At 40.8% G+C, this 17,220-nt stretch overlaps 4 protein-coding genes and 1 pseudogene across 4 annotated transcripts; all 5 read left to right on the forward strand.

Annotated features, from left to right (window-relative positions):
• The first annotated feature begins 1,689 nt into the window (after positions 1-1,689).
• LOC148727082 (histamine H2 receptor-like) lies at positions 1,690-4,211 on the forward strand. The gene has a single exon (XM_088728888.1). The coding sequence runs from the start codon at positions 1,771-1,773 to the stop codon at positions 2,716-2,718; it is 948 nt and encodes a 315-aa protein (XP_088585014.1). The 5' UTR covers positions 1,690-1,770; the 3' UTR covers positions 2,719-4,211.
• A 2,513-nt stretch (positions 4,212-6,724) lies between these two features.
• On the forward strand, positions 6,725-8,351 carry LOC148727083 (histamine H2 receptor-like; annotated as a pseudogene).
• Positions 8,352-12,275: 3,924 nt separating this feature from the next.
• Positions 12,276-13,887, forward strand: LOC148727084 (uncharacterized). The gene is made up of 3 exons (XM_088726427.1): positions 12,276-12,733; positions 12,949-13,006; positions 13,177-13,887. Exons 1-3 carry the CDS (start codon positions 12,276-12,278, stop codon positions 13,885-13,887), a joined length of 1,227 nt encoding a protein of 408 aa, XP_088582553.1.
• Positions 13,888-14,004: 117 nt separating this feature from the next.
• LOC148727085 (uncharacterized) lies at positions 14,005-15,555 on the forward strand. Its single transcript, XM_088726428.1, has one exon. It carries the CDS (start codon positions 14,005-14,007, stop codon positions 15,553-15,555), a length of 1,551 nt encoding a protein of 516 aa, XP_088582554.1.
• A 100-nt stretch (positions 15,556-15,655) lies between these two features.
• Positions 15,656-16,695, forward strand: LOC148727086 (uncharacterized). Its single transcript, XM_088726429.1, has 2 exons — positions 15,656-15,948; positions 16,032-16,695. The coding sequence occupies exons 1-2, from the start codon at positions 15,656-15,658 to the stop codon at positions 16,693-16,695; spliced, it is 957 nt and encodes a 318-aa protein (XP_088582555.1).
• The last annotated feature ends 525 nt before the right edge of the window (positions 16,696-17,220 follow it).

A 17,220-nucleotide genomic window follows, 5' to 3' on the forward strand; every position in this document is an offset into this window, starting at 1 on the left:
ACTCAAAGGAGACCAGGTCCGCTTAACAAAGGTGACCATTTAATCACTTTTAGTGACAGAGGGGGGACAGTTCGGGACTATGACAACCAACCGCTTGTACATGTACAGGCGACCGCTTGATACGGAAAACAAAATTTTGTAATGTTAAGAAAACAACTGTACAAACCAGGCGTCCTCAAATTTCTTTGTTATCCTGAACACCACGTGGTCTAAGCAAAAGAGCATTATAGTTGCTAATCTTCATAATCATTTACATATGGCGTAATATGTAAATGCACTTCTTGCATCTGTCTTTGCCTTTCTTGTTTATCTTTTTACCCCACGTACATGAAGCAATGGAAAAAACAAGCAAATCTTACTAAATTTGGATATATCAACAAAGTTGAAATGGTAAATTGGCTACCGTAACGATTACAAAAGCTGACGTTTCGAGCGTTAGCCCTTCGTCGGAGCGAATAGGGGAATTGTTGGTTGTGTGTGCATTTAAAGGCAGAAAATGGAGCTACGTTATTGGTGGGAACATGGCAACAAGAAAAACACGAATAAATTAGTGGAATGAAAAGCGTCCGTTGATCCCTGTGGGATTTAGACTGCCGGTTTGAAAAAAGAGCTTTTGTTCAAGAGTTTTACGGCTTTCCGTGCTACCTAAGTTTAAGAAAAGACCGCAGATTACCATATGTTGCTTAGAATGATTAAGTAAATTAAAATGTCTAGCAACTGGTTTCGATGTGTCCTTGTCATTCCTTACTAAATTTCCTTTACTGAATTTGTCATTCCCTCACTAAATTTGATCTGGGAACACATCACTTTGGGGCGTAGACGGATGAGCGTTGAAAAATCTGTATAATATCTCAACCGGTTCGAGACGTTATCCCTAACACATGTTAAGAAACTGCTTTTCTTTCAGATTAAAAGTTTTGACCAGAAAAAAAAATTCACGGAGCTGGCTAATGGAGGACTGAAAAATAACCCTGGTTTGTTGTTCATACCCCCCTTACAAACTGGAATCGATGAAAAACGAGTCGATAGTATTCTCCTGAACTACTGACGCCTTATTTTGCGGGTGCTTTTGATCTATACATTTATAATACACTCCATGATTTAATCTTTGAAGGTAGTTATCGCAAAAATTTATTATTTTTTAACTAATGCGCCAACTTTCAAAAAATTCTCACCTGTTAACAAGGTTTCACTTGAGTACCAAACAAACTGATCCTAAGCTCGACAGCAAATTCAGTTTGATTTTTCGTCTGGCCATGGCTACATATTCGTAAATTCTAAAATATTACCGACGTAAGATTATGACTTATCAATTTGTTTATCCACTTCAATTTTTTTCGTCAAAAGTTAAGAGGAAGTCCTCGCAAATTTATAAATGGGAAGAATAATGAACACCGCCTGATATTATCAAATTCTAAAATTAAATTGATGAAGCATGATATTTGACTAACACGAAGAAATATTTACTTTTTTGGCATGCCTCACAAATAAATTAGTCCAACAAATTCGTTGGTTTTATGAAACCAATCAATGGCTTCAAAATGTTATTATACTGCGATGTGATTATTTGCCAATGTTTGCCGAACGTGATATCTTACTTTTTGATTAAAATCAGTATCGCGTCATTCATAGCAACCGCTGAATAAATAGATATTGCTAAAATCTCTTTTGATGATCTGTAAAGGAATATTGATTATTGTGTTGAAGAGGTTGTTGTTGCTGCGGTCGATTCCACATAATCAAAAAGCTGTTAGGAAATCTAATTTTATAATGATGGTGAATTTTACTTTAAATAACATCTACGAGATGACTCGATTGGTCACCTGCGCTGCCTCAACACAAGGAAACCGATTCTTATTTTTTCTTTCAGCTTTAAACTTTCTCCTTGCCATTTCAGCGTCTCTGGGAAATACTGCGGTCTTTTTTGCCTTGCGAAAGATTTCTTCTCTTCAACCAGCATCCAAACTCATGTATCAATGCCTGGTGGTTACCGATTTTTGTGTTGGCGTTTTTGCCCAACCTCTGTTTGCCTTCCAGTTGTTTTCAGTTGCAAGTCGGCGATTGCAGCTTTGTTACATTCTTGTAAGCATCAATAACATCCTCGGTAAAGTTCTAAGTGGAGTCTCCTTGTTCATTTTAACTGCAATAAGTTTAGACAGACTTTGTGCTCTTTGCTTGAGATTGAATTACAAGTATGTAATAACTTTCAGACGAACACTCGCGGTGATTATTTGGATTTGGCTTTTAAACATTTCCCTCGCCAACCTGAGACGGTTTTGGAGGCTTGTTTTGTTTAACAATTTAATGTCCGCTTTCATTTTTTCCGCACTTACAATCTCAGCTATGTCCTACTTGACGATCTTCCTTAAACTACGCAAATATTGTCATGAGCTGCAAGGCACTAATCAAGTTAACCAATCGAACGTACGCAGGAGTGCTTTCAACATTGCCAAGTACAAAAGGACAGTCTTTACGGGGTTGTACGTACAGATAGCTCTGGTGACCTGCTATCTTCCATTTGGAATTACAATCGCTTTAACGGGCACTCGCGGTTACAACCCATCGTCTAACGTAGCTGTTCGACTGGCAATCACTCTTGCCTTACTTAATTCATCTTTAAATCCAATTTTGTACTGCTGGAGATTAAGAGGAGTTAGACAAGGGGTTAAACAGGCAGTGAGAAATATTGTAGGCCACCCAAGGCAATTACCTCAGTAGATTTGCATTTGGCAATCTTTAGAAATACGTATGATACACGATCCTCGCAGTAGATAGCGCTATTTATGCAATTTTTAGCGCTGTTCATCGAAGACTAACTTGACATTGTACATATTTATATGGCTTTTCTCATGGTTGGCATTTCAGAAAAGAGAAAAACTAGGGGCTCAGATTATGGAATGTTCAACTAAAATAATCAAGAACGTCACACGTATGCCCGAAAATGGCGACTTTGGAATTCGAAAAAACGCATTAGTAAAGTTGAGGCTATTTTCTTGGGAAATATTTAAGGGTCAACTAAGCCAAAACTCAAAAACGACATTTATAGAAGAGTAAAAAATCACTTTAAGCTGAGCTGGTTCGTTCAATTTGAAAACAGAGCAGATGATATAAACCGTTTTCCAGTTCCTATCAGAGAGAAATGACAATTAAATTGACTGAATGAAGAGGTTGATGAAAAACCCTTTTGTTGAAAAACGTCTTGAAAACGATGAAAATTTTTCGACGTGCAACAAGGCTCCAAGTGCTATATAATGTTAAAGTTCTCAAATTAACATGAACATTTATACTCGTTTGGGGAAAATTAATGATAAAATCGCTAAAGACCATTAGAGTACGTTAGCAGACGACGGATATTACCAGATATCATTAGACTGATGTAAAAAGGAAGCTTAAAGTAATTTTATTCAATGAAGTAGTTTCTTATGATCTTTGTCCTTTTTTTCTGATTTGAGTAAAATTTTAAGATGGAATGTTTAGTTTATGAAGACCACATAGGATGTAGTAGTATTTTTTACCACAGTTAAGTTTGCTGTCACCCTTTTAAATTCTGCCCAAGGTGAAGATATAGAGTCACGAATGCGTATGTTTGATGACTGGATTTACGGGTAACTGCTATAATGTTAAAGTATGGAAAATTGAGGAAGACCTGCAGTAATTGGTAGATATTGACTCACGTATTCCTACTTTGTAACCTAATGTCGTCTTGAACAGACTTGCAGGCTTGACTAGAAATGGCCAGAAATACAAAATGTAAGCTAGCCAGAAAAAAAAAAATTAACCACAAGTAACGTAGAGTAGAATTATGAACAAAAGAAATGGTAGAAAAGATTAAAAAAAAATAGACAACCTGAGGCTAGGTTCAGCTAAGCGAGAATAAGGAATGGTATCATAAACACTCGTCCAACGGAGCAGAGCTAGCTGCCTGTTGGTTCAACTGAATTACACGTTGTGAGTAATTCTTAACTAAACTAACCTATTTTACGAGATGTTTGAAAAGTTGTAATGAAGGTTTTCATTTGAAGGAATTTGGTAGCTGCATGGAGCATTTACGTCGCAAGGTTTGCCTCCGCCCAAAGATTAACACAGAACGATTCATGACCACATTTGTAAATAGACTAATTTTTGAACACAACCTGTTATAATTACATAATTTAATTTTGGCCATAGTATATTATTGTAATTTTTCATTACACAGTTTTTCGTTTATGTAACATAGGATATGTATCTTTTATCTTATGGTTTATTAAAGAAATCAAAAACGAAAATGTGACTATAGGGGAAGGTGTAAGTACTGTTCCAACAATTGCTGGATAAGCAGCGAGCTTTTCTGTTCAGTCCTTTTTAACAGAATCCAATGTTCAAACCTCATGCTGATTGGGAACTATAGCACAGAACAATTATCGCAGTTTTTAAACCAAGGTAGATGACATTGTTTTCTGTCTAATATTAATAGCATTTACTCCTCTTGGGTGGATTATAATTCTATTAGCCGTGTGAATTTCGTTAACGAGTACAATGCTTTATTACATCGATAGTAAAGGCTGGAGTGCTTGTAAATTTGGGCAAACTTGAATGTCCTGCTGCAAGGCTTCGTTAAGGCTTTGTTGACAACTTGGACATCACAGAGCAGATAAGCTTTTTTTTTAGCGATTTCTAAAGCTTCTAAGCAAAATTGGGTGCATCAACCAGAATGAGAGACATGCCTGCTTGAATAGCCTCCAAATTTGGTTTGAGAATATTATTGTTATGGTAGAAACTAATGACTTACGCAAAAAATAGTTGTAATTTGTTTACTGGGTAACACTCTGTCATTCTGTACTTACACTTTTTAATAATTTGTTACTAAATTTTCTGTTCAGGCTTCTTCAAGTCTTTGATGACGACATGGGCACCTCAGAGTGGTTAGGTTATTTTTCAGTGATTTTCTGAAGCTCTTATGCAAAATTGGGAGTGTCAACCAGAATGAAAGACATGCCTGCTTGAATAGCCGCCAAATTGGATTTGAGAAGATTGTTGTTAGGGCAAAGACTAATGACTTAAGCAAAGAATAGGTGGAATGCACGTTACGTCATTGCCGCCGTGTTGGTGGACGTAAACAATAGACATCTCAGATACGATGAAGATATGAAGTTCATATATTTTGAACTGCGGTTATAGATACGTATGATACACGATCCTTGCAGGGGAGAGCGCCATTTATGCAATAGAGAAAATTAGACCTGAAAAAAATCAGGCCTGTACGGGATTCGAACCACTGACCTCTGCGATACTAGTGCAGCGCTCTACCAATTGAGCTAACAAGCCAACTGGGAGCAGGCCGTTAAGTTGACACACGTGTGCCCGTCTATCGCGTTCTATTTAGGTTGAAATTTTCAACAACTAGTGGTCACATGATAAAAGCTTATTGACTGACTTTGGTATGGCCGGACGGGAAAATATTTGGCTCTTGATCATGAAGCACGGACCTCGCTGCACTCGGTCCGTTCGTCATGACCTCGAACCAAATGCTTTCCCGTCCAGCTAGACCAAACTCATTCAATAAATACATAGTATTTAGCGGTCAACTTTTATTGTGCGGCCACCGACGGGGAATGGCGGGATGACCGCTTGATACACATTAGGACTCACTCAAAGGAGACCAGGTCCGCTTAACCGTGAGGTGACCAATCAATCACTTTTAGTGACAGAGGGGGAACAGTTCGGGACTATGAAAACCAACCGCTTATACATGTACAGGGCGACCGCTTGATACGGTAAAAAAAAATTTGTACTGTTACGAAAACAACTGTTCAAACCAGGCCTCGTCCAATTTTTTTGTTACCCAGAATACCACGTGGTCTAAGCAAGAGAGGTTTTATAGCCGCTAATCTTCATATCTTTTAGATATGACGTAATATGTAAATGCACCTCTTGCATCTGTCTTTGCCTTTCTTGTTTATCTTTTTACCCAACGTACATGAAGCAATGGAAGAAACAAGCAAATCTTACTAAATTTGATCTGAGAACACACCACTTTGGGGCGTAGACAGAATGATGAGGGTTGAAAAATCTGTATAATATCTCAACCGGTTCGAAACATTATCCCTAACACATGTTAAGAAACTGCTTTTTGTTCAGATTAAAAGTTTTGTTCAGAAAAAAAGTTTGAAGAAGCTTCCTAATGGGGTACTGAAAAGAAAAACATGGTTTGTTGTTCATACCCCCCTTACAAACTGGTATCGATGAAAAACGAGTCGCTAGCATTCTCCTGAACTACTGACGCTTTATTTTGCGGGTGCTTTTGATCTATACATTTATAATACACTCCTTGATTTAATCTTTTGAGGTAGTTATCGCAAAAATCTATTATTTTTGAACTAATGCGCAAACTTTCAAAAACTCTTCATCTGTTAACAAGGTTTCAATTGAGTACCAAACGAACTGATCCTAAGCTTGACGCAAATTTAATAGGTTTTGCGGCTGGCCATGGCTACACATTCGTAAAATCTAAAATTTTACCAACGTAATATAAGATTACGACTTATCAATTTGTTTATCCACTCCCATTTTTTTTCGTCAAAAACTAGAGGAAGTCCGAGCAAATTTATCAATGGATAGAATAATGAACACAGCCTGATATCATCAAAATCTAAAATTAAATTGATTAAGAATGATATTTGACTAGCACGATGAGAAATGAACTTTTTCGGCACGCCTCACAAATAAATAGTCCAGCAAACTCGTTGAGTTGTTAGAGGTGTTAGTTATCCATTTAACGGAGATTTACGGATCAAGGTTTATGAAACTAATCGTTGGCTTCAAAATGTTATCATACTGCGATGTGATTACTTGCCGTTGTTTGCCGAACGTGATATCTTACTTGTTGATTTAAATAACGCGTCATTCATAGCAACTGCTGAATAAATAGATATTGCTAGAATCTCTTTCTATTTGAAAAGAAATATTTATTATTGTATTGAGGAGGTTGTTGTTGCAGCAGTTGATTCCACATAATCAAAGCGCTGTTAGGAAAACTAATTTTATAATGATGGTGAATTTTACTTTGGATGACATCCACGAGATGACACGATTGGTGACCTGCGCCGTCTCGACACATGGAAACCGATTCTTATTTTTTTAACAGCTTTCAATTTTCTCCTTGCCGTTTCAACATCTCTGGGAAATGCTGTGGTCTTTTTTGCCCTGCGAAAGACTTCTTCTCTTCAGCCGGCATCCAAACTCATGTATCAATGTCTGGTGGTTACTGATTTTTGTGTTGGCGTTTTTGCTCAACCTCTGTTTGCCTTCCAGTTATTGTCGGTTGCAAGTCGGCGATTGCAGCTTTGTTACATTCTTGTAAGCATCAACGACATCCTTAGTACAGCTCTAAGTGGAGTCTCCTTGTTCATTTTAACTGCAATAAGTTTAGACAGACTTTGTGCTCTTTGTTTGAAGTTGAACTACAAGTATGTAATAACTTTCAGACGAACACGCGCAGTGATTAGTTGGATTTGGCTTTTGAACATTTCCCTCGCCAACCTGAGACGGTTTTGGAAACATGCTTTGATTACCAACGTACTGTCTGCTTTCATTTATTCCGCACTTACAATCTCAGCTATGTCCTACTTGACGATCTTCTTTAAACTACGCAAATATTGCAATGAGGTGCAAGACACTGATCAAGATAACCAATCGAACGTACGCAGGAGTGCTTTCAACATTGCCAAGTACAAAAGGACAGTCTTTACGGGGTTGTACGTACAGATAGCTCTGGTGACCTGCTACCTTCCATTTGGAATTACAATCGCTTCAGCAACCACTCGCGGTTACAACCCATCGTCTAACGTAGCTATTCGACTGGCGATCACTCTTCCCTTACTTAATTCAACTTTCAATCCAATTTTGTACTGTTGGAGATTAAGAGGAGTTAGACAGGCAGTGAGAAAGATTATAGGCCACCCAAGGCAATTATCTCATTAGATCTGCATTTGGCAATCTTAAAATTAAACTGTTTTTAGCGCAGTTCACCGAACACTATCTTGACATTGTACATATTTATAGAGCTTTTCTCGTGGTTGGCATTTCAGAAAAGAGAAAAACTAAGGGCACAGATAAAAGAATGTTCAACTAAAATAATCAAGAACCCATATGATCCAGCTATTTTCTGAACTGGGCTACCCTGTCTAAATATTCGTAATAAAGAAATAAATAAAAACACGTATGCCCCAAAATGGTGACCTTGGATTTCGAAAAAATGCATTAAGCCACAACTCAAAATTGACATTTATAGGAAAGTAACATAATCACTTTAAGCTGAGCTGGTTCGTTTAATTTTAAAACAGAGCTCATAATATAAACTGTTTTCCGGTTCCTATCAGAGTACATTACAATAAAATAGACTGAATGAAGAGGTCGATAAAAGACCCTCTAGTTGAAAAACTTCATAAAAAAAGAGGATAAATTTTCCACGTGCATGAACACATATACTCGTTGCGGGAAAGTTAACGATAAAATCAATAAAGACCATTAGAGTACATTAGCGGACGACGGATATTACCAGATATCATTAAACTGATGTAAAAATATCTCTTTCCTTTCAAGATTTTTATTAACATGACAACGAAAGATTTTTTGCAATTAACGCGCACGTCTCAAACATTAATTCATTTTTCTGTTTGTTCAGCCAACTACAAATATATTGATTACGTACCATATTTTCTCAAAGCTTAAATTATCAGGAGGCAAGAATAAATCCCAAAACTCCTTCAATTTTCGTGATGAAAGCTTTCCAAAGGACAAGAATTTAAAAGTTGCAGCGCAACTAATGTTTTTCCTGAAGGAGCAAAACAAAAATAGAAGTCGAAGGTAAACCAAGTCTTTAGGAACCCTTTTTTGGCATTTAATCAAAACATGACAAGAAAATTCGATCGTTGATCAATGGTTTGTTTAATTAAACGCTCTTTCTAATGATGAGGCAAAATTTTGTTATCGGGGACACCGTTAGAGAGTGCTTATCTTTCTTTTTTTAAATTCGATGTGTTCAGGATAAAACTGTCGCAAGTTCCGGTTAAGTATATATACCATACAGGTCAATTTAGTGATTTTCGCCTAGGCCGCTGTCGTTGGGAAGTTACTAGCAATTACTATTCACCTTCGAGCAGGCGCAGAGACAAAATCGCGCGTCAAAAGTTTAATTGCCGACCATTTTTAGTTACATTGAAAGAAATAAGCTAAATGGGGAGGGGGGTGCAAATGTCAGTTGTCAATTAAAAATTTCGGCCATTTATTTTTTTCTCAGTTTGTGAGCGGGTGGTATTCTAAGAATCCTGCAATTTGATTGGTTCCGAGAGCGGGCAGTGTTCTCTCCATCCGGCCCGCTCACATAACATAACATAACGTTTATTCAGGAAGCTACAACACAAATATAAAAAATACATCCTGAAAAGGGAAAATCATAAGGTTAGCTCTATATAAAAACAATTTCCCTGACTAAAAACATACAAAAGATGAAATTTAATGGCTACAGATTCAATAAATATTCAATAAATATTCAAATAAATTTTAAGTCTACTCTTAAAAACAGACAATGATTCGGCGTGTACAATGTATCCTGGCAAGCTATTCCATTTCCCCAAAATGCGAATGAAGAAAGAATATTTATAAAAATTACAAACCGCTCTTTCCAGGTAAAGTTTATAGTCGTGGTTAGCTTTTGTACGCTTATTGGCAAACACAAAGAAATCTGGGAAAGAAAGGTGATCAATACCAAAAACTATTTTGGCCCGATTTATACTGGAGACGGATCATCCGTCGAGAAGCATCATCCGTCTAGTATAAATACGTGAGGGAATATGAGACAAACTATCGGTGTGTCGTGTGACTCGTCCCGTGTTTTATACTGGACGAATTTTTTGAGCGGATTTCCGAGAAAGCACAACGAAAAGGCTAGGACCATAGTCAAATGCTTTAGTGCGGCATTAGCGGCAAATTTCAAAATGGCGGCAATGACATAAGCTTTTTTTCTCCTCAGCTAACACAAGCGCAAGGTATTTCATTTAATGTATTCGTCCATACACGTTCTTCTTTTGACTTTCTGGGCTTGTGCGAACCATCATTTGACTTTTCCGCCATCTTGAATTGATAATTTATTGAAAACAACCGCTGGCTTCTTGTAACGAGGTGTAGTTTTCGTGGATAGTTCGTCTTCTTCCCGCATTTATACGCAGCGACGGATCATCCGTCTTGACGAGTTATCCGCGATAATTCGTCTGACAAGACGGACTATCGCGATAGCTTGTCTGGATGGATGATCGGACTGGTTGCCCGCGTTTATATACAGACGGATTATCAGACGAGCTACCGTTCCTTGCCCAAGCTCTTCCTAGACGGATAATCTGTCTCCAGTATAAATCAGGCCATTGAACCAGAGATAGAAACTCTCTCCGCTTTTCTAGTGTTTGCCATTTTAGTAAGCTACAACGGTGTTCGTAACTCATTTCGCCTCGTTTCTGCCTTAAAGCTAGTCGCGAAGCTCTTGGTTGAACCTTTTCTACAGCCGTAATATCCTTAATCATATACGGACTCCAAACAGGAGCCGCTTACTCAAGTATGGGCTTGACCAGTGACTTATAGAGCTGCGAAAACACGTACTGGCTATTAGTTCCAATGGACCGCTTTATGGCTTTATGTTACCTAGTACTATATTTGCCTTATTTACCGTTGCAGATACATGCATGCCCCAGGAAACGTCTGAAGAGATGGTTACTCCGAGGTCCTTAGTGTTCTCTACCGACCTAAATTGCCCCCCCCCCCCCCCCAGGGAGTAAATTGGTTAAGTTTTATCCTATCTATGTGTAATACGCATGACCTCGCATTTATCCGGATTGAAATGCATCTGCCATTTATTTGCCCATATGCTCAATCGATCTAGGTCACTCTGCAGAGCAGGGATATCAACATCTGGCGAACTGATTGTACAGTAGATTTTAGTATCATCCGCATAAATCTTAACAGTAGATGTCAAATGTGTTGAGATGTCATTTATGTATATGATAAACAAAATAGGGCCAAGAATTGTTCCTTGGAGCACCCTGGACTTCACTGACGTCCAATCCCAACACTTTCCCCTAATAACAACGCGTTGCATTCTGTTTGTCAAAAAATGTTTAAACCACTGCAGTAAAGGCCAATCTATGCCGTACCTATTCAGCTTAAGCAATAAACGCTCGTGTGGTACACCATCAAAAGCTTTGGACATGTCTAGAAAGATAACGTCAGTAGGTTTAGAAAAATTTCTAGCTTTAGCCCAGTCATCGTAACAAGCTAACAGCTGCAATAGAGTGGATTTACCGCTGAGGTACACGAATTGATCTGGGTTGAAAAGATTTTGATCAGACCAAAAATCAACGACTCGATTCCTCACCACCTTCTCCAAAATTTTGCATAGAATACACGTTAGTGAAATCTGACGATAGTTCTCTCTAAGATTCCTATTCCCTATTTTTGTACACCGGTGTAATATTGGCATATTTCCACATTGTTGGTAGCTGACCCAACGATAAAGATGTATTCAAAAACAACGCTTACGGAGATGATAACGCCTGACTACACTCTTTCAGAATCCGTGGCGATATGCCACGGATTCTGAAAGGGGCAACGGGCAACGGGCAACGGGGAATGGACAACGGGCAACGGGCAACGGGCAACGGGCAACGGGTGTACAGCGGTAACCCACCTGAGAATTCAAAATGGCGGAGTAAACGATGTTTACAAACACTGACTTTATCGCTAGGTCGCCGCTTGCAGCGGAATTAGACGACTCGCTTTTATTTAACTATTGCCCAGCAAGAGTGGGGGATGGCAGTGTTGTTCTGGCATCAACGCCTAGTGGTAGTTGCCATGACAACTTAACCCAAACTCCTCGCAAGTCAAACTTCACTGCCCCATCAAACCACTCTCAACCATCTTACGTAACACAATGGGCCCCAGCCAGCCGGAGCACATCAACCCTTCACCTTAGTGGACCTAGTAGAAATGACAGTCATTCACTACAAGTAGAAGACCCGGTTGATACATTTATTGATAAATTGAGAAAAGGCCAGGAGACAGCCTTTCAGTGGTCCTTTACTAGCTTGCAGACAGATTCTAGTGTAGCTCTTGTTCGAGCTCAAGAACAGTGGCGATTACCACCGCTTGAGCTCTTCAAATTCACAGGAAAACCTATCGAGTGGCGTAAATTCATTGAGAGGTTTCGTGATCAAATTCACAACAACACAACCCTCACCGACTCAGATAGAATGGCTTATTTATTCCAAAATCTTGACGGGGTAGCTAAGAAAGCAGTGGAAAGTCTAGGTGTTACAGTTCATAGTTACCCAACTGCCCTTAAGACTTTAAAACTTCAGTTTGGGAACCCCAACAGTGTGCCCACAGCTTATCTGAATGACATGCTCAACAGTACCTATGTACCCTCAAATGATAGGCAAGCATTACGTGACTACTATTACCAAGTGAAGGCATGTACGACATGGTGTGTAAAGATGGGTCAGTCAGCTATTCTTCGAACCCCAGAGTATCTCAGCAGGGCAACTATGAGGTTACCCATGAAACTGCGAGTAAGATGGTATGAATACATAGATGGACGCAGCGATAGATCCACCCTGGTAGAGTTTGATAAGTGGTTACGCAAGCGAGTAGAAACACTGTTTAACCCCCTTGAAGGTTTCATATGCAAAGAATGGAACAAGAAACAAAGGTACTCCAAAGCAAAGCCAAATCTTAAGTTAAATTTCCTCGCCACGACGACAGGAAGGTCTCCTGACGCCCTAAGCAACAGCAGCGACTTGTCAGATTCCAATCTAGCCCCAAACCCAATCATTGAACAAAGAGCGGGAGAAAGCCCCATCCAATAAAAAGGGGTGTGTCAACTGCAAGTACAAACACCCTGTTGCCTTTTGTCCTGTATTTAAGTCTAAGCACCTACAAGAAAGGAGAAAAATTGCAAGGGAACATGGACTTTGTTTCAATTGTTTGAAAACGAACCACCAAGTCAAGAATTGCCCAAGTACAGAGCGTTGTCTTAAAGAACGGTGCGAGCGTTCCCACCACACCCTTTTACATGAGGATCTTCGAGTAGAGTCGTGTACTAGCCTCACCAGTAAGGGAAGTAGCTTTATTTAAACATCGGCTTCTCCAAAGGAAAATGCTCGTAACCCAGAACCGGTGTCAAATTCGTTTCCCATCGTCCAGATCAACATCAACCAAGTCTGTTTTCAACCTGAGCGGAAGGTTCTCCTTCAAGTGCTCCCAGTTCGAATTCATAGTCAAGGGAGCACGGTTGACAGATATGCTGTCCTTGATCCTGGAAGTGACTCAACCCTGATTAGGAAAGACTTAGCTGAACGCTTACAACTTGTTGGCGAGACATATCGCTTTAACATTAATACAGTTGGCAATGAAGCTACTACTCAGAACTTAGACAGGGTAAGCTTTAGTCTTCCCTCTAAAGAACAGCCAGACCCGGTTATGGTGCATGGAGCTTGGGTCATCAAAAAACTCAACTTTCCATCTTTCAAGTTGTCGAAGAAAAGGACCGTCGAGCAGTGGAATCACTTATCTGACGTAGATCTTCCTGAACTCCAAGGTGGTGACGTAATGATTCTCATTGGAGCTGACATGGCTCACTTATTGATTCACCTTGAAGTCCGCCAGGGGCGACGGGATGAGCCCATCACAGTAAAGATCCCTCTTGGATGGACGCTGTTTGGAAATGTGAATCAAGGACACTGTGAAACAATTAGTGCAAACTTTCTCGCATCAGATAGAGAGACTACATTGCAGCATCAAATCGAACGATTTTGGGAGATCGACTCTTACGCAACCAAGCGAGTTCTCTCTGAGTCCACCTAGTCAGTTGAAGACAAACAAGCTCTGTCCATCCTTGAAAGCAGCACAGTCAAGGAGGAAGGCCACTACAAAACAGCACTGTTATGGAAATGTGAACCAGTCTTGCCTACCAATTATGCTATGGCAGTTTCAAGACCTCATTCCACTGAGAAGAAACTCAAGAAAAACCCAGAGCTAGCAGAGAAATATCAGAATGTCATCAACGATTGTGTCACTAAAGGACACGCCCAAAGGATGACACAAGAAGAGGCCAAAGTGATAAACCCAAAAACATGGTACTTACCACACCTTGCAGTTGTTAATCCAAACAAGCCTGGAAAGGTCCGTGTGGTCTTTGACGCCGCATCAAAATTTGATGGCGTTTCCTTGAATAACAAGCTTCTGACTGGCCCCGACCTGTTGAACAGTTTGGTAGGGGTCCTTATGAGATTTCGAACTGGAAGGATCGGCGTGATGGCGGACATTGAACAAATGTTTCATCAAGTGAGAGTTTGTGAAAAAGATAGAGACTCTTTGCGCTTCTTGTGGAGAGACTTAGATGAAACGAAGAGACCAAGTGAATATAAGATGACTGTTCACGTGTTTGGCGCTGTGGAGTCACCGTATTGCGCAAACTTTGCGTTGCAGAGAACTGCTCGTGATCAGCAAGAGCAATTCAGCGAGGATGCCATCAACGCTGTTGGAAGTAATTTCTATCTGGATGACCTCCTAGCATCGAAGCAAAACTGCGATGAAGCCACAGGTCTGGCTAAAGATTTGATAGGAATCCTAGCAACTGGCGGGTTTCGCCTAACGAAGTGGATGTCAAACAGCCGAGAAGTGCATACAGCAATCCCTTCGTCAGAAGTGGCGTGCGACATTATTCACTTAGATCGTAATGGATTGCCTCAAGAAAGAGCCTTAGGCGTCAAGTGGTGTGCAGAGCAAGATCTGCTGAGTCTTGAACCAGCGAAGAGTAAATTCCCAAACACCAAGCGAGGAATATTGAGTGCCACGAGTAGCGTGTTTGATCCCCTAGGCCTTGCCGCGCCCTACGTAATAACGGCGAAACTGATCATCCAAGAGTTGTGGAGACGCCAGAATGAGTGGAATAGCGAGCTGCCCAACGATATCCTCAAGAAGTGGCAAGGTTGGAAAGAATGTTTGAAATCCTCTCAAACGATTATGATTCCCCGGTGGTATGGCTTCCACCGCGACCGATGCCTAAAGGTACAACTACACGTGTTCTGCGACGCGTCAGAAATCGCTTACGGAGCAGTTGCGTATTTCCGTGCGGTGACTCGTGGAGATGTCAATGTGAGCTTTGTTTTAAGTAAGACTAGGCTTGCGCCAATCAAAGCCTTGACCATTCCGCGTCTGGTGTTACAGGCTACCGTTGTAGCCACTAGGCTGAGGTCTAAGATAGTGGAAGAGATCGACATTGAAATCGATGAAACGCATTTCTGGAGTGACTCCAGGATAGTGCTTCTCTACCTTAGCAACACCCAGCGGAGATTTAGCATGCATGTGTCTCACAGAGTTGCTGAAATCGTCTCGAAATCGGACGTTAAGAAGTGGCATCACATTCCTGGCAAAATGAATGTGGCCGATGACTGCACGAGGGAAGTATATTCAGGAGTTGACTCCCAAATGTCGATGGATCAGTGGTCCAGAATTTCTAATGTTGCCTGAAGCAGAATGACCGAGTACTAAGGAAGTACCAATTGTGGATGAAACTGAGCTAGAAATTAAGGGCTCAGTCCTTGCTGTGTCCACTACTTCATCTATAAACATGGTGAAATGGAAGAAGTACTCCTCTTGGAGAAAGCTATGTCGGCAGTACGCTTGGTGGATGAGATACAAATTCATTCTGAGGAGTAAAATAAAGAAGATGAATCCGCCTCCAGAACGTCAAAGCATGTGTTTGAGCGTCGCCGATCTCGAAGAAGCCTCGCTAGCCTTGTGTAAACAAGCTCAAATTGAATCGTTTAAGGACGACTACGAGGACCTGCAAGCGAACCGAGCTCTCTCGTCTAACAGTCCACTACTTCCACTGCAACCAGTCTCGTTGATGGAATTATCAGAGTTGGAGGTCGGCTGACAAAACCTCCGATACCATTTGAAGCAAAACATCAAGCATTAATTTCCCCGGTACATCCTCTGTCTAGATTGTTGGTTCAAGACATCCACGAAAGATTCTTCCACGTAGGAAGGGAGCACACACTGGCTCTCGTGTGCCAACAGTTCTGGATCCTCCGAGGAAGGTCACTTATTAGAAGAATTATCAATGAATGTCTTCTTTGTAATAGAAGGAGAGCTAAGCCAACCATTCCTGTGATGGCCTCTTTACCCAGAGAACGACTCACCCTTAGCTACCCTCCATTTACCAACACGGGTGTAGATTATTTTGGTACAATTAGTGTCAAGAGGGGAAGAGTAACTGATAAGAAGTGGGGGTGTATCTTCACATGCCTTACTACCCGTGCGGTCCACCTGGAGGCGGGAGGCGATCTGAGTACTGATTCGTTCATCATGACGTTGAGAAGGTTTCGTGGGAGAAGAGGCAACCCAAAGACAATCCGTTCAGACAACGGAACTAATTTTGTGGGAGCGAACAGAGAGTTAGGTGAAGCTTTGAAGTCGTTGAGTCAGGGACGAATCACCGGCGAGCTGGCCCGAGAAGGGATCACTTGGTACTTCAACCCGCCGTCGTCCCCACACATGGGAGTAATATTCGAGTCAATGGTCAAGCAGGTCAAAAGAGCTATGAAGACTGTCATAAATGACCAGGTATTACCAGAGGGAACACTCCATAAGTCCTTGTCGAGATAGAGGCTATTGTTAATAGTCGACCCCTCACTCCCGTCAGTGATGATCCTGACGATTTCGAAGCGCTGACGCCAAACCATCTTCTCATCGGACGAGCCTCGCCAAACAGTCCACCTGGCCGATTTGAGGAGCGAGAAATTAATAACCGCAAGAGATGGAGAATGGTCCAAGCGCTAGCTGACATGATATGGCGGAGGGGGCGTAAAGAATACTTACTTACCTTGACAATGCGCCCAACATGGAATAAAGAACGAAGGAACTTGAAGGAAGGAGATCTTATTCTAACGTGTAACACCAACTAGACGGCCACCAGCTCAGCTTCCTCTCTAGCACAGAACAACGCCGGCCACTTCGCGAGATCGCCTTTGTACATCACCCAGCCAACCTCAGGATCACCCACTATTAGTGCATCGGTCTGACTATGATAGTCCGTTGGACTCTCCTGGATAATCCTGAGTGTCACCAAAGAGGGAACTATGCGGATTCGATGAGTTTCCGATAAGCATTTCTCTCCCTTTTCACTGAGTG

Source organism: Stylophora pistillata, chromosome 7 (genome assembly GCF_964205215.1).
Source record: "Stylophora pistillata chromosome 7, jaStyPist1.2, whole genome shotgun sequence".
Taxonomy (NCBI): Eukaryota; Metazoa; Cnidaria; class Anthozoa; order Scleractinia; family Pocilloporidae; genus Stylophora; species Stylophora pistillata.

Excerpts from the sequence above, each read along its gene's own strand:
- LOC148727084 (XM_088726427.1), top strand. The coding sequence starts at position 12,276 with ATGGCTTATTTATTCCAAAATCTTGACGGGGTAGCTAAGAAAGCAGTG. Across the intron at positions 12,734-12,948 it reads GAATGGAACAAGAAACAAAG|TCTAAGCACCTACAAGAAAG; the intron begins GTACTCCAAAGC and ends CCTGTATTTAAG. Across the intron at positions 13,007-13,176 it reads ACATGGACTTTGTTTCAATT|GAAAATGCTCGTAACCCAGA; the intron begins GTTTGAAAACGA and ends GCTTCTCCAAAG.
- LOC148727086 (XM_088726429.1), top strand. The coding sequence starts at position 15,656 with ATGGTGAAATGGAAGAAGTACTCCTCTTGGAGAAAGCTATGTCGGCAG. Across the intron at positions 15,949-16,031 it reads TCGTTGATGGAATTATCAGA|ATTGTTGGTTCAAGACATCC; the intron begins GTTGGAGGTCGG and ends TCCTCTGTCTAG.
- LOC148727085 (XM_088726428.1), top strand. The coding sequence starts at position 14,005 with ATGGCAGTTTCAAGACCTCATTCCACTGAGAAGAAACTCAAGAAAAAC.
- LOC148727082 (XM_088728888.1), top strand. The coding sequence starts at position 1,771 with ATGATGGTGAATTTTACTTTAAATAACATCTACGAGATGACTCGATTG.